General features: G+C 36.9%; 2 protein-coding genes across 3 annotated transcripts in view; both read right to left on the bottom strand.

Annotated features, from left to right (window-relative positions):
- The window catches only part of mapk8ip3 (mitogen-activated protein kinase 8 interacting protein 3), a 32,430-nt gene extending 27,314 nt beyond the window's left edge, over nt 1–5,116 (bottom strand). Inside the window, exons 1-3 of the mRNA XM_077619139.1 lie at nt 4,538–5,116; nt 2,365–2,634; nt 199–319 (exon numbers count right to left, since the gene is read on the bottom strand). Of these exons, the coding sequence (XP_077475265.1) occupies nt 199–319; nt 2,365–2,634; nt 4,538–4,573 (427 nt within the window). The 5' untranslated portion in view covers nt 4,574–5,116. The remainder of the gene's footprint in view (nt 1–198; nt 320–2,364; nt 2,635–4,537) is intronic.
- A 2,268-nt stretch (nt 5,117–7,384) lies between these two features.
- On the bottom strand, nt 7,385–14,105 carry jpt2 (Jupiter microtubule associated homolog 2). Of its 2 annotated transcripts, none has more exons than XM_077618432.1 (5): nt 13,831–14,105; nt 12,955–13,106; nt 10,572–10,717; nt 9,539–9,575; nt 7,385–8,568 (listed from the first exon to the last, which is right to left on the bottom strand). In XM_077618432.1, exons 1-5 carry the CDS (start codon nt 13,881–13,883, stop codon nt 8,300–8,302), a joined length of 657 nt encoding a protein of 218 aa, XP_077474558.1. In that variant the 5' UTR covers nt 13,884–14,105; the 3' UTR covers nt 7,385–8,299. The 2 variants fall into 2 exon arrangements, with proteins under 2 accessions (XP_077474558.1, XP_077474559.1); XM_077618433.1 differs by lacking the exon at nt 13,831–14,105 and adding an exon at nt 13,489–13,639.
- Between the last annotated feature and the right edge of the window lie 897 nt (nt 14,106–15,002).

Raw genomic sequence — 15,002 nt, forward strand, 5'->3', positions numbered from 1 at the left:
TTTATGTCTAAAATGTCTTTTCCTGTATCTGCATTCTCACCCTCCTGCTACTGTGACAATGAAATTTCCCGAATACGGGATGAATAAAGTTATCCAATCCAATCGTCATATGTAACAAACAAAGGATTGATTAAGAAAAAATATCAATGTGGTTTCCAAGTGAGATTTTCCTCACAGTTCGCTTTCTAGTCAACTCACTTTGGTCAGCATAGTTCTTGGACTTGAGTTCCAATTGTTTCCCCTGAAGCTCCAAACCCTCTACCTGCACCTGCAGGTCCTTCTTGTCTTCCTCCAACTCATCCTCAAACTCAATGAATTTCTATAAGAGAGAGCAAGTCAGTGCAACAAAACTGTCACTCATAATGCTTACAAAGGCACAATTACCGTATTTTTCAGACAATAAGTCACACTTTATTTCATAGTTTGGCTGGGCCTGTGACTTACACTTATGTATTTTTTCCAATCCAATCACTCATGTTAATAGCATGTCCTGAGTCAAATTGAGAGACAAACAATCTTTCACACTTTCACATTACTCCACCAGCCCCCCCAAAAAACAAATGTCTCTTTGCAATAGCTTATCATGAACCCTAAAATGTCAGCTTGGTGTGCATTTTTGAGTTTTACCTCCCCAAAACTAGTGTGCTTCTTAAAATACTATAAACGTCCAATGTTTGCACCCTGGAATGACACTGGGGTTTTACTATAATCCCTATTTCTCATCTCACTAACAAAAATCTGCAATGCCTATTTTGATCTGCAACCAAGTACCTTGCAAATTGTGCTTTACTCATAGTTGATTTATTTATATTACTGCATCATCTACCTCTTTAATTGAAATAGAGTTAATGAAGTGATAGTTTGTATAAGAAGGTGAAGCTGACAGGATACAGCGCTATTCGAGGTGTGAAAACAGAAGTGTGAAAGCAATTTATTTCGGAGAGAAAGATTTTTCTCCCCTTTCCTACAGAAAACATTTTAGGAGGATCTAGGAAAGGAAGATGATCACCTCCAGACTACTGAGGGACTGTGCAGATCATCTTGAAAGAGTCATTCTGCATATTTAACCTCAGTCTCAGTCTGCAGAAGCTCCCCACCTTGTGGACTTCCTGTGCGTGGCTCCAGTTTTTTAACTAGGTCTACAATGTCTTCTGTGTCTGTCTTACTATTGCAACCAAGGAAATTTCCCGAATAAGGGATGAAATAAAGTTCTAATCTAATATTATTGGAGGACAGTTATTTTTTTTAAACCCTCAATCCTCTATAATTTGTATTTTTGCTATCAATAAAAAAAATGCATTGAAAGTTTTTACCTCTGAGCAGAGATAGAAAAAAATACATTTAAAATGTAACTTTGAAAATTAAATGTCATACTTTGTCCAGGCTTCTTTGTCGTCATGCAGAAAATAATGCTTAATAGATTCCTTTAGGGAAATGTAAGTCATTTTTGCGAAAAATAATGACTAATAGAGGTTAAGTTAAATAAAAAATAAAGTAATTTAAAAAGAAAAAAAGACCCATGATAATAATAAAAAATTAAAAAAAACAGTTCTCCAAATTCGGTTTTCTTAATCGTGTTACAATTTCTATTTCGTTTAAAAAAAAAAAAAAAAAAACGGCTATCAAAATTTGAGCCCTGTTTTTTTTAGGAGTCAGCCAGAGGCGAAACATTTAAACATTTAGATTTCAAGAACATGCTCACGTCTGTTTGAAGCCATTTTGCACATGGCTTTTTGCATGCCAGCATATCTTTGAATTATGAAAGGCGCTAAATAAAGTAATAATAATGACAAAAATAACCCTGAATAATACTCCCCTGCATATGAACATACATATATGTCCTTATACATTAATGCATTAAGGAGGCCCATTGATGCCTTTGTTTACTATTTGCTTCGGTCTAACAACCTTGTAATCTGAGCTGCTGTTTCCTCAATGCTTCTTTTGCTCCCCGTGCCAGACATTATTTTGCTCAGACGCCTTATTTATAAACATTCAGATGCTCTGTGAACACCGTGTTTCTAAACCTGGGCTTAGTACTTCCGACTCTCATCTTTTGTCGCTGTTTCTATTCCGTGCAGGCACAAATCAAGTTACAGTACCAGAGCCCCTCTTTATAGTATTGATTTCCTAATATTATCTTCTCCCCTCCCCCATGATTGCTCTATGACAGTGGTGTGAAAGGTGGGGCCCGGGTGTCCGGAAGTGGCCCGCCAGGGGGTCCGATCCGGCCCACGGGGTTGTTTGGCCTGACGGGCACTTTGCAGCTCATTCGTACTGTACGTACATAATTAAATGCTTTCGTTTTTTTGACAAGTGCGCCGCAAAACCAATCTCCAATGACAGCAGTGACGAGTGACTCACCTCCTCCGCCTGCTTGCGTAGAGCTTTCTCCCGCTCGTACTGTGTAATGAGTTGCTCGTTGTCCTCCTTCAGGAGCTCCAGTTCAACTTCGTGCTCTTGGTTCTCTAACAGCACGGCATCTAAGTTCTCCAAGACGTTGACAACTAGCGGCATGAGTTCCTTCACCACCTCTTCGTCATAGCTACGGATCAGTCGCTCGAACTCTCGGTAGATGCTGTTGGCCAGGCCCGACACCCGCTCCGACATGACAGTACAGGAGCCGTAGTCGTCCTGATAGTAGGGGTGCAAAAATTCAACAGATTGTCACAGATGGAAACTTTCATGGTCATTTATATGTATATATTCACAATTATATATATTTATATATATCAGCAACACGTTTATTTTTTAATTTTTTTATATATTTATTTATGTATTTATTTATTTTTATATTTATTTATGTATTTATTTATATATATATATATATATTTTTTAAATATATTTATTTATGTATTTATTTTTTATTTTTTTATATATTTATTTATGTATTTATTTATTTATTAACTTATTTATTACCTATCTATTTATGTCTACAATGTCACTCACCCTCTTGCTACTGTGACAATGAAATTTCCCGAATACGGGATGAATAAAGTTATCCAATCCAATCCAATCCAATTTAACAGCATGAACCAACAAGTAAAAAATCAAAGATCGGCTGGTGAAGCATTTGCTCCCAAATTATAGATGGTGCTAGAGGTCCAAATCATTTGAAATGGAAGGGTTGGTCGTGGCACTTTTGCCCATCAGGAAGCCCATATAGCACAATATAGTTGAAGGAAAACATGTTTCAGATCAATCTAAATCAAAAAAGCTTATTTCTATCAATTATATTGATACATGCATGCAATGTAAAAAATTGCCAATAGTTTGAGATATGCACATACATTTTCCACTTGATTAAATATGGTGGACAATATTGATTCAAGTACTGTTTTAGTACAAGGGTGTCAAACTCGGGTTGGTTCGCGAGCCGCATTAACGTCAACTCCATTTTAGATATAATAGTTAGATATTTTTTTTGATTAAAAGAACTGGATCAAAAGCCGTAACTATTCAGTTTTTATAGCTCTAAAGCAATGTTTATTTGAGCTTTTTATTCTTAGTAAGGGAAAATGTCTTTTAATCATTTGTTTTTCATTTCAAAGGAAAAAAAATGTAATTATTTATTTTTAGATTTTACAACATGCTTTTTGAACTAAAAACAAAAAAATGGATTAAAAGAAATGCAATTATTGATTTAAAAAAGGAAAAAATAGGAAATATAACATACATCTATAATCATTGGAATTTGATCCTAAAACAGAAAGTCGGCACTCAAGATTTACTTTCTCGGGCCGCACAAAATGATGCGGCGGGCCAGATTTGGCCCACAGGCCACCACTTTGACACAAGTGGTTTAGTAGCTAATAAGCAAGGAGAACTATTAATATTTTATGAGCGTTTGTTGATAGAGTTATGTTGGAATCTATTAATCTATTATCTATTAACACTTATAAAGCGTGATTTATGGATAGATGTGTGGGTGTGGTTATGTTAAGATTCTCTCACTACGTTTGTCCAAACCGTGCATCGTAGAGAGTTGAATTTTTTTATGGTGGCCCTAAACGGCTGTCGGGTCCTAATAGACAATTTCTTCAAGTTAAACTCAATATTTTTATTTGTTAAAGCTGAAAGCAGAGTTGATGTATGAATCGTTGTTTTTACATGATGTCCCTTTAACGCAGCGTGGCTGATTGGTCGTAAGGTAGGACACCTTTCCACATTATTTACAAACGTCATTTCCGTAAGAAATTCCGCCAGCGAATTTCCTGGTGCTCCCGGAAACCCTTTTTTTTTTCTGTCGTGACTTTTCCACTTTCATCCTTTCTTGCAATCTGTCCACATGTGGATTAGCCACTGTGGTTCCTACAAAAATAGATGACCAAAACACATGCAATAACAACCTCGCCCAAGCAGGTGGGACCGGCGAAACCAGGCCCTTCTGCTTGTATTAAAATATAATATATACAATTAGCATAATAAGGATAACATAATTTCTATGTTTTCCTTTGATCACTTGATTGCATTTGGTATTCCTCTAATATTCCCATTTTGATCATTTTTATGGAAACGTAGCCCATGGCGACCCTACCTGGTAGACCACCTCGTCTATCTGTAGGTCCATCATCTTGGCGACTGCAGCTGGCTGCGGTTCTCCAAATGAGGAATTTCAAGCACTTATGTCGAGATCCTCCAGGTGTTTCACGTATTATTTCGGCTGAACGAAGGGGAATCGTACAATTCCGCATTACAGCCACCTCGACGAATGAAATGGAACACGCTAGCCCGGTACCTCGGAACAGCACAGGGCCTCAAAGACAGCGGACGGTGTAGGGATCCCTCCCCAGTGGAGGTGGCCTCTCCCGGGCCATGCTGAGAGAGATAGACGGCGTGTTGGGAGGGGGGGGGTTCCTAGCTAATGCCGCACCTGCCACTCAGCAGCTGCAGCCGACGAGCCCAGCCATGGATGGCCGGTCGAATAAATACATCCACACAAAAAAAGAATAATAGAATAATAAATAAGAGCGCCGACGACGACGACCGACGCCACTATAAAGAAGCGAGCGACATTTTTTTTCGGGTCGCGAGGTGATGGTGATGTCGCCCAATGGGAGAGGTTCACGCTATCGTTCAGATGGAGGAGCCAGCTGACCAACCGAGGTTGACGTCAGAACGCTTGCGTCAAGTTAGCACAATGGACCGGAAATTCGGGTGCCTGGTTCAAAATAAAAGGAGCGATTTAAGAATGCTAGTTTTACTATACATTTTCGACAGAATTAAACAATGGATTTGCGATAGGGAGAAAAAGTATTCGCAATTTGGGAGTAAAGATATATACGTTCAAGTAATGGCATTTCAACTAAATTAATTTGATTTCTCTTTAACAACACTTGAAATTGAATGCTTTTATTGTCATTATACAAGTATAATGAGATTAAAAGCTTTCACCACATAACAACAGACAGACAGACAAATAAATAATCAGTAAAATTAAAAATGGGTGAGATGGTTTAGGGCTGCAAATATATTTGACTTGCCTCTACTAAATAACTACCATATTTTTAGGACTATAAATGCAAAAAATGCACAAAGTGAAAAAACATATACACTATACGTAATTCGGATTTTTGGAGGAAATTTCTAATAATCATTTTTAATATTTGATAAAATCTCAAAAAAACAGAACAGACATTTGTGAAGGGCATTTAAAATGAATAATAATAATAATTAATATTATTATTAATTAGTCTTTTATTAGATAGGCAACAACAGGCTTAATATATTTTTTTACGAAAAAAATTAAAACTGTAGTATTTATAGTCTGCAAAGTGCAGTAATTATATGATTTATGATTCTACATCAACCAAATGTGATGAGAACACAGCAATGTGATATTGTATACTATATATTTTTGTGCTATCCATTTGGTGAGTTACAATTGCATAAAAATAGCTTGATTTTGAAGGCTAAAACCGGAAGTCAACTATTATCCAAGGCACTTGGCCTTAAATTTGCCCTGAGACACAAACATAATAATAATGACGATGCACTCTGAAACTGATGCTTCACTGTTCAGACAAAGACAGCCTTTGAAACTCTTCTAAAAACGCTCATGATCAGCAATACACATATTACACAATCATTGGTAAAATGATTTAGGATTGCTTACTCACATAGCAATACAGATGTATCAGTTCAGACTTCAATCCCTATTTGATCATTTTAAGATGTAACATGCTGAATAATCACATTTGGTTGATTTACAATTGAGAAAGAGGGCGATGTCTCATACTGGTATCAAAATGTTAATGGAGGAGCTTCAAAACAGGATGTGCAATTAGAAATAAGAGATGAATTTCTACTGTCATGTGCTAGGATGTTTGCATTTTAAATATAATGTATCAATGCAACAGAGAAAATACTGTAGATATGGTGTAACATTAATTTCACGTAAGAATCGAAATTGATGCGGTCACAAGACCTACTGAATGAACAATTTATATTACTATGTGAAGCCTCATCTCATCTCATGCATTTTCTGAACCGCTTTATACTCACTAGGGTCGCGGGGGGTGCTGGAGCCTATCCCAGCTGACTTCAGGCCAGAGGCAGGGTACCCCCTGAATTTATTTATTTATTTATTTATTTATTTATATATATATATATATATATATATATATATATATATATACACATATATATATACATATATATATTTGTTTCTTCATTTATTTATATATATGTATTTTATTTATTCATTTATTTATTTATTCATTTATTTATATATTTATGTATTTATTTATTTATTAACCTATTTATTACTTATTTATTTATGTCTAAAATGTATTTTCTGTCTGTATTCTCACCCTCTTGCTACTGTGACAATGACATTTCCCAAATACAGGATGAATAAAGTTATCTAATCTAATCTAATTGTTTGCCAGCCAATCACAGGGGACAAGGAGACAAACAACCATTCACGCTCACACCCATACCTAGGGGCAATTTAGAGCATCCAATTAGCCTACCATGGATGTCTTTGGAATGTGGGAGGAAACCGGAGTACCCTGGATTTGAACCCAGGTCCCCCGCTCTGAGACCGACGTGCTGACCACTCATCCACCGGGCCGCCCCATGTTTTGCATTATAATCTTAATTTATTCTCTAATAACTAGTGAGCTGGGCGGCAGAAGGCGGCAGCATCCATCAATCCAAACTGACTGAGTACAACAATGGCCAAAAACATATTTTACTGATTGCAGTTACGCGACATGGATTTTTTTTAATGACATTCCTGTGAGAGCAAGGACTGTCAATAAGACCGTCCTTGTTTGTCTAATTTGAACTGGTGCAAACTTTCACAATATGCGCAGTATTTGACTCATCATTTTGTCAGCAACCAATGAAGCGTAGCCATTAACAGAATGCTACTTAGTCATTTAACTGCAAAAAAAAATATTTATTGCAAAACATCGGGTTTAATTATGCTGCACTCATTGCTGCCAAACATCAACACAAGGCTAGCTGGTACTGGAATACCTTCAATGTACATCATAAACGGATTTTGAGGCGACATCTAAATAGCTCACGTGGATTTAGGTGAGCCACAAGTTGTTCAGAGTTCCCCGTCTTCAACTGTTTTAATTTAAAACATAAACAGAGGCCAACCCCAATGGAAAATAATGACAAAAGGCATGTTCTCGGTTATGGCAAGCAATAGGGCAAATCGGAAAATACACATTCGCATAAAATCAAACAGAAATAATTTGGGAAAAACAATCATGTTTTGTCAATTAGTTTTTTGGTATTTTGCTTTCTGAAAAGTCTGTTCTGAAAATTGACCTTTCATGACATGCACTTGTTTGAATAAGAGGAAGACAATAGAGAACAGGCACACTAATTGCTCAAATAGTTGATCAGGAGTAATTAGCCAATGAGAGGAGGGAAAAGTTCATTTCAAAGGCCACCGAGAAAAATGGCTAAACTTGATTGACGGTTCATGCTCTGGAATTTTACTGATTGTCAAATGTCTAAGAAAAAATGTATTGAAAAGGAACTGTTTTCCAGCTGTAGTGATTGCTGAATGATCATGGGGTGATTGTATGAAGCAGGGCTAAGAATTGAGGAAATGAAGAGTGTTGGGAGGGGGGGGGGGGGGGGGGGGGGGCAGCTGAGGGGCTAAAAGTGCAACAAGTTAAGGACAAAAGATCCGTCCGTGTTTGCTTTCACAAACAACCGGGCATGATCTTGTACATTTGAGACAACCAAAGGGCGTGCCGAGTGTTGGAATGAAGGAAGATTAATGGGAGGCGGCCAAAAACGTGAACGGGGCAGATGGGATGAGGTCAGCGAATCAGTAGAACACCACACTTGACTTTCCTCCGGGGGGGTTGAGGACCCTGTTGTGAGAGCGAGGTATGGGTCCTAGGTGAGGCTCGTGGTTCTTGATCTCATCGGGGGGAGTAGCGGGGGCGGGGCAGGCCGTGGCGGCGGGGGCGGGCTCTGGGGCAGCAGTAGGCTCCTCCTTAACTGGCACAATGGCGGGTGGTGAGGCAATTTGCTCTTCAACCTCAGGCTGGATATCCTTGGCCTCGGGAGGCTGGATGACTTTGGCCTCCGTTGCTAGAAGGTAAAAGAAATGTTAATGTTATGTTGAAACGAGACAAATTTTGATATACGAGCATACAACGGACGCGAGAGCTGCTCATAAGAACATCACGGGCACTGTCTTTATGGTCGCAACTCCCTCATGTAATGTCTCTACGAGCACTGGGCGGAGCATTGCATTTTCTTCAGTGTTTTTTTTTCCCGTTAGTCAGTGCGAATAGCGTATATACTACTTCTCGTTGGCAAGTGGTCGTGCGTTATCCTATTGTGAGGAAATTTGTGTGCATTATTTAGGGAATATTTTGAAGGGAATACAAAAGCAAACAACCCTCAATAGGTTGCATCTGAAAGGCAGGGTGGAGGCGGGGCAAATAGAGCCAAGAAAGGTATAAAAAAAAATAAACAATCAGAATTAAGTTTAGTGTAAGGTTAGAGTAAACATATTTTTGAGTGTGTCTAATCCAAGTTCATTTAAATTTGTTTATGTTATGTTACGAGCGCATTGCCGTGCAAAAGGTCCCCCCCTCTCTGTCCCTCTCTCTCCCCTCCGTGAAATCCGTCCTATTTTAGTACTATTAAACACATTTTAGTATTATTAAACAACTAGTTATTTGTTACTTTGTTAATAGATGGCGAATTAGAACAAATAAAAATGTTTTCCCAGTCCAATATCCTGTTTTGGATGTTTTTTCAGAGGGTTGGAACGAATTAATTTGTTTTTAGTTCATTTCTATGGGAAACATTCATTTGAGTTACGAGTGAATCGACATACGAGCTCAGTCCCGGAACGAATTAAGCTTGTATCTCGAGGCACCACTGTATGTGAGAATAGGAGACAACGGAGACAAAATCTACTGTAAACCACACATACTTGAGATAATGTGTTTAAGGTTAAATTGAGGCTAAACCATGTTTGTTTCTTTGGTTTCTTATTTGAAAAATAAAATGTTATCAATATTTGAATATGTTTGTGTAAATTGCTCACCTGGGGTTTCTGGTTCAGATGCTACAGATACATTGTCCTGTAAAATAAAATAAATAATTAATAAAAATGAACACAAACACTGTCTATGGTTATTTAGCAAAGACACTTGGCTAAAATTAGGACCATCTGAATGCCAGATTATTGAGAATATTTTTTTCTGATTCAGAAGTTTACATTATGTTTCATTAGTATTTGATACCATTAACTGTGACTTGGACCTTCGGCCATATGAAAATTGTACACAATAAGGAGAACGACTCATGATAGTCTATATATTTTCCATATATTTTGCCATAACGCTGGGTAATACGACCTATAAACACACAAAAACGTGATTTTTTTTTTCCCGCCCTACACAGTCTGGTTTACGATTTTTCCTATTTTTTTTCTCTAGCATATGTTTTTTAAGGCGACAATAAGAACAGAGGGAAGCTCAAAAGTTTTGGAAAAACTGAAATCTGGACTAAAGGGAATATAATAATAAAGAAAAAATAATAAAGAAAAAAAATCTAAATACATATAATAATAAATAAATAAAAATCTAAATAAATATAATAATAAAGAAAAGAAATCTAAATAAATTAATAATCAATTTTCCTTTTTGGCAAAACAAACTCAAATGTATTATTTTTTCATTAATTTACAATAAAAAATAAAATTAGTTCATAAAATGGATGTATTACCCTGGCCTACTTTGCCATGTTACATCAAGAAGAACTGAAGAATGTCTATAAATAATTTACTCAGTGTATCATCCTTTTAGAACCTTTGAAATCCAAAAAATCATTATCTAGTTTCTGCAATATTGTTGTATGTAAACTTCTGACTTTGAATAACGTTACGAAAATTATCTCAAGAAAAACTCCCTTCTCCTGTGTCATTGTATACGTTGACAAAATGAATGAATTTTATATAATACATGCTTCAACTGCGTATTAAATAGACTTATGCTTCAATGCTGAAGACAGGTCAATAACCCAAGTTTAGTCAGAAGAGAAAGGTCAAATTCAAATATGGAATATGTGGACTTCACCTTTGGTTTATTTGGGAGACTTTGGCTTTGGACATCTGCACACTCCACAGGTCCAAATGTGATACTGGTTGGTCCACCAGGAGGAATGGGTCTCTGTGGTTGGACTGGAGGCTCAGGTTCCCCAAAAATTCCACTGCTCTTTCCACCTAAACATTACCAACCATTAAAGCCATATTTTATTTTTTCTGTGTTTTACATTGTACATGATAGTGGAAAAATTTACTACCGTATTTTCACGACTACAAGGCGCACATAAAAGTCTTACATTTTCTCCAAAATAGACAGGGCGCCTTATAACCCAGTGCACTTTATATATGGACCAATACTAAAATTGTTATCACGATAAAATAAAATGAATCAGTTGATAGGGTAACCGACTACTATTTTCCGGTAGACAAAGTACTGCGCAGTGACTGTTGGGATATGTAGTAGTTCTTTTGTCAATTGTTTTTTTAAGATATGACTTCTTGATCACTAATCATATGAATAACACAAGGGTCACAGATATGCTTAATTTGTTAGTTAATCCAGTGATTATAAGGAGTTTACACTAGTATTACAGTATCGATATGGCACTAATACTATGCCAAGGGTAACTAATTAAATCAGTAATGCTGCACAATATGTACTTTTCAAGATTTTGTGGTCAACTGTTAGTCACCCCACCTAAAATGGCTGCCATTTACACAATACAGACACTCCTCAACTTACGAACGCAATTGGTTCCGAGCGATTGTTCATAAGTTGAATTTGTTTGTAAGTTGATTTAGTGCTATATTTTGTATTATAATTTATGTTTAAGGCTTATATAAGTATATTGAAGGTTTATATAAGTGCATTTGTATGTTTAAGGCTTGTATAAGTAACACGCATTGGTTTGTACTGAAAAAAAAAACATTTAATAAAATGGAGAGAATATGTACAGTACTGTAGAGAGAGAGATAGATTTATGTATTAGAAACTGGCCAAAAGAAGCGACCTAATGACGATTGCACAGTTTTCTTCTTTTTTTCATCATAAATGATGCAGTAGCACTGTATGGCATCATTCAATTGATTTGCAAACTTTGTGCAACGTTCAATATTTGGGTCCTGCTGCTCGATCTTTCTGTTTATAAATGGTACTGAATGTGCAACGCTCACCACTTTCTGACGCGCATCAAGCTTCGTTATTATTGCCACTCGTTTCAAATGAAATGGCTTGCCTCTTCCTTGCAACTCCCTCAATAGAAGCCTTTAGCTTTTTACCAACCATATTCAATATTGGATGCATGAGATATTTAATGATACAAATGAAAACGGTTCTTTGCACACTGGAGATACATTCACGCACTTCCGCATTGCAACGAAGAAGGTAGATGCTGGGTGAGCTGAGCTCTCACAGCGCCAGGCGTCGGTATTAGCGGCGGAAAGAAGTACTACTCCGAAAAAGACGCGAAATACAAAATTGGACTTGCGAACATTTTTGGACTTAAACGCAATTTGCAGACATGTTCGTATGTACCGTTGTTCGTAAGTTGAATGTTCGTAAGTAGGGGAGCGTCTGTATAGTATAAAAGGAGACCATGCCGATCCTTTCCAAGACTATAGACATCCAAATGTGTGGCGGCCAAACATTCTTCTGCTTTGAATTAAGTTTATTACTAGTAAACATCCAAGACATTTGAAGTGGGAGTGCTGATGAATGATTCGCTTCCAAACCTCCCAACTTTATGACATCATAAGGATTGGACATCTGACACCATCAATAGCAGGCACTGAGTATATAATAGTTTGAGAGTTATGTTTTAAAAATCAGTTAAGAAAAAGGTTAATGATGACTTATTTTTAAACTCAATGTATATTGACTTTAATGGGAACGTTGCATCTCCAACATGGCCACCCTAACGCCATTTAGGTCAAAGCAATTAAAGGTGTTTTCATACTTCTTCCGTGACTCTAAATTTGTTTTCCACTAGTAGACCTCCAATCAGAATGCAATTATTCACTGCTTACCCTCCTAGTACTTCAATTGGATTGGAAGTTTAGCCCAATCAGTGGCAGTCACTAAGTTGAGCAGGGTTTGCCCAAGCCATGATACCAATGACTTTATATCTGATTACATACCTGTCAACCTCTGCCGATAACTGCCCTTATAAATGATTATGATTCCCCTTACAAACCCCCAAAAAACCTTACAAACACCGTACGAGTCGTACGGTGTTTGTAAGGTTTTTGGGGGGTTTGTAAGGGGAATCATAATCATTTATAAGGGCAGTTATCGGCAGAGGTTGACAGGTATGTGATTAACTCATTCATTTTCTGTTGTTGAATGGGTTGGTGAAAGGATATATTTTCTCGGTCTCGGTACAGTATTTGTATTTTCCACACTATGCTTGCCTTACCTGGAGGGTTGGAGCGTCTTGGAGATTTCTGGGGTTCTTCTGGTGAACCAAACACATTTGAGGCCATCTTATTGGATCTTCTGGGTTGTGGGGCTTCCTCTTCATAGCCACCGAACAGATTACTGGAACCACCACCCGGGGGGCGCAGCACCCTGCAGAGAACAGTCTTAGCTTCAAAGGGATTTAGGTTTTTAATCCAATTATATTAAGTCTAACCTCTTAAATGTGGATTTGTGCGTACAATTAAGAATTAGCAATGCCATCCTACTGTTATACACGTTTTTATTTCCCAGTCACTATCCCTGAAGAGATTATTTGTTTGGCAGTGGTATTTTTTTTAGGGTTATGTCACACTTGATATATGTATTATGGTATGCCTTACTGGAATGCTAAAGCAGAAAGTCCATGCTAACACACAACATGATCATATGGTAGGAAAGGGCGTAAAATAGCGCAACTAAATTGGAGACTTTCTCTAGTTACCAAAGTCGAACATGTTTTAAATCACACAAGAGCGTGGTTGAACATGATTACCGTATACAAAGATGAATTCCACTCATTTAACGAGAACAATGTGGCCGAGTAGCATGGAAGCTAGCACAAAAGACAAGTGACGGATTTGCACACTTCCGCAGGCGCAAGACAACGCCTGCAACATCTCATGAATAATTTCAAACCTTTTCTCACCCGGACAACTTTATAACACGCCAGCGAAAGGTGAATTAAACATTAAAAAAAGACTCATGGTGTCATATTTAGAGAGAGACTGGGGGGAAACACGACTCCAAAAGCTGTTATCTTTTAACTCACATGACATGAGCTAGCGAGTAGTTTCCTCAATTTAAAATACGTTTCGATCTCAATGTTTTTACTGACCTTGAGCTCGGTTTCGATCCTTCCAGCCCTTGAAACACGTTAGTCGAAGTCATCGCGGATTTTGTTGGGAGTCTTCAAGTTTCCGAAGACAACTTCGTCACTCTGCCAACTGGACGACTTGTAGGTTCCTCCTTGTCTCGTCTGCGCCCACCCAAACTCGTTGACAAAGATGATCAAATCGTGGCAAGAGCAACACCTCGCGATATGTGCCGAAACGCCGGGATGGACTACGTAACGTATCATGAATGACGTTGGATTTCAATAACAAAGCCGTCCTTCACAAAACAACGGTGATAATTTAACCGGCAAAATGATTGAATTGTATTCAATGCTTTTATTGTCATTATACAAGTATAGTAGGATTTAAAGCCTCACCACAAATAAAAAATCAATAAATAAGAACAATAACTAATAAATAATAACTAAATAAATAATCAATCAACAATAACTATAACTAATAAATAACAAATAAATAAATGATCAATAATAACAATAACTAATAAACAAATAATCAATAAAGAAGTAATACATAATAAATAAATAAGTAGTCAACATAATAAGTAGTCAACAACATAAATAAGTAGGAAAATGCACAAATAACACCAACACAAACAAATCAATAAATAATGATGATAATAATAATAATAATAAGTAGCAAATAAATAAGTAGTCAACATAATAAATAACTAGTAGTCAACATACTACATTAGTAGTAGTCAACATAGATAAGTAGTCAACACGAATAAGTGGTTGACAAATTTGTACAATCTCTTTGAAACGTCATTTATGCTACCCTTAATAGCGCATAAAATATGAAAAGAAGAAAGAAAATGTTATAAGAATTGTTGTTTTAAATTAAAAACTGTCATGGTCATGCAAAGGACTGCTTCTTATTTTTGAAAAGGGAAGTTGCGAAGTAACAAATTCTCTGTTTAATTTGAAAAACAAATACATTTTATAGTTGTGGTTGCATTAGTAGTGTTAGTAATAGACAAAAGTATAACATGATGATTAACGGCGTTACAAGTAGACGATATTTTCTGCTTTTTCAATTAAATGACAAACATATGACGATCGGAACACCTCAAAATAGCTGAAAATGTTGCTATTACGTTATGAAAACAACCATTTACGAAAAATAATTTGATCGTATGTGCCTTTGGGCTGTTCAA

This window comes from Stigmatopora argus, chromosome 14 (genome assembly GCF_051989625.1).
Source record: "Stigmatopora argus isolate UIUO_Sarg chromosome 14, RoL_Sarg_1.0, whole genome shotgun sequence".
NCBI lineage: Eukaryota > Metazoa > Chordata > Actinopteri > Syngnathiformes > Syngnathidae > Stigmatopora > Stigmatopora argus.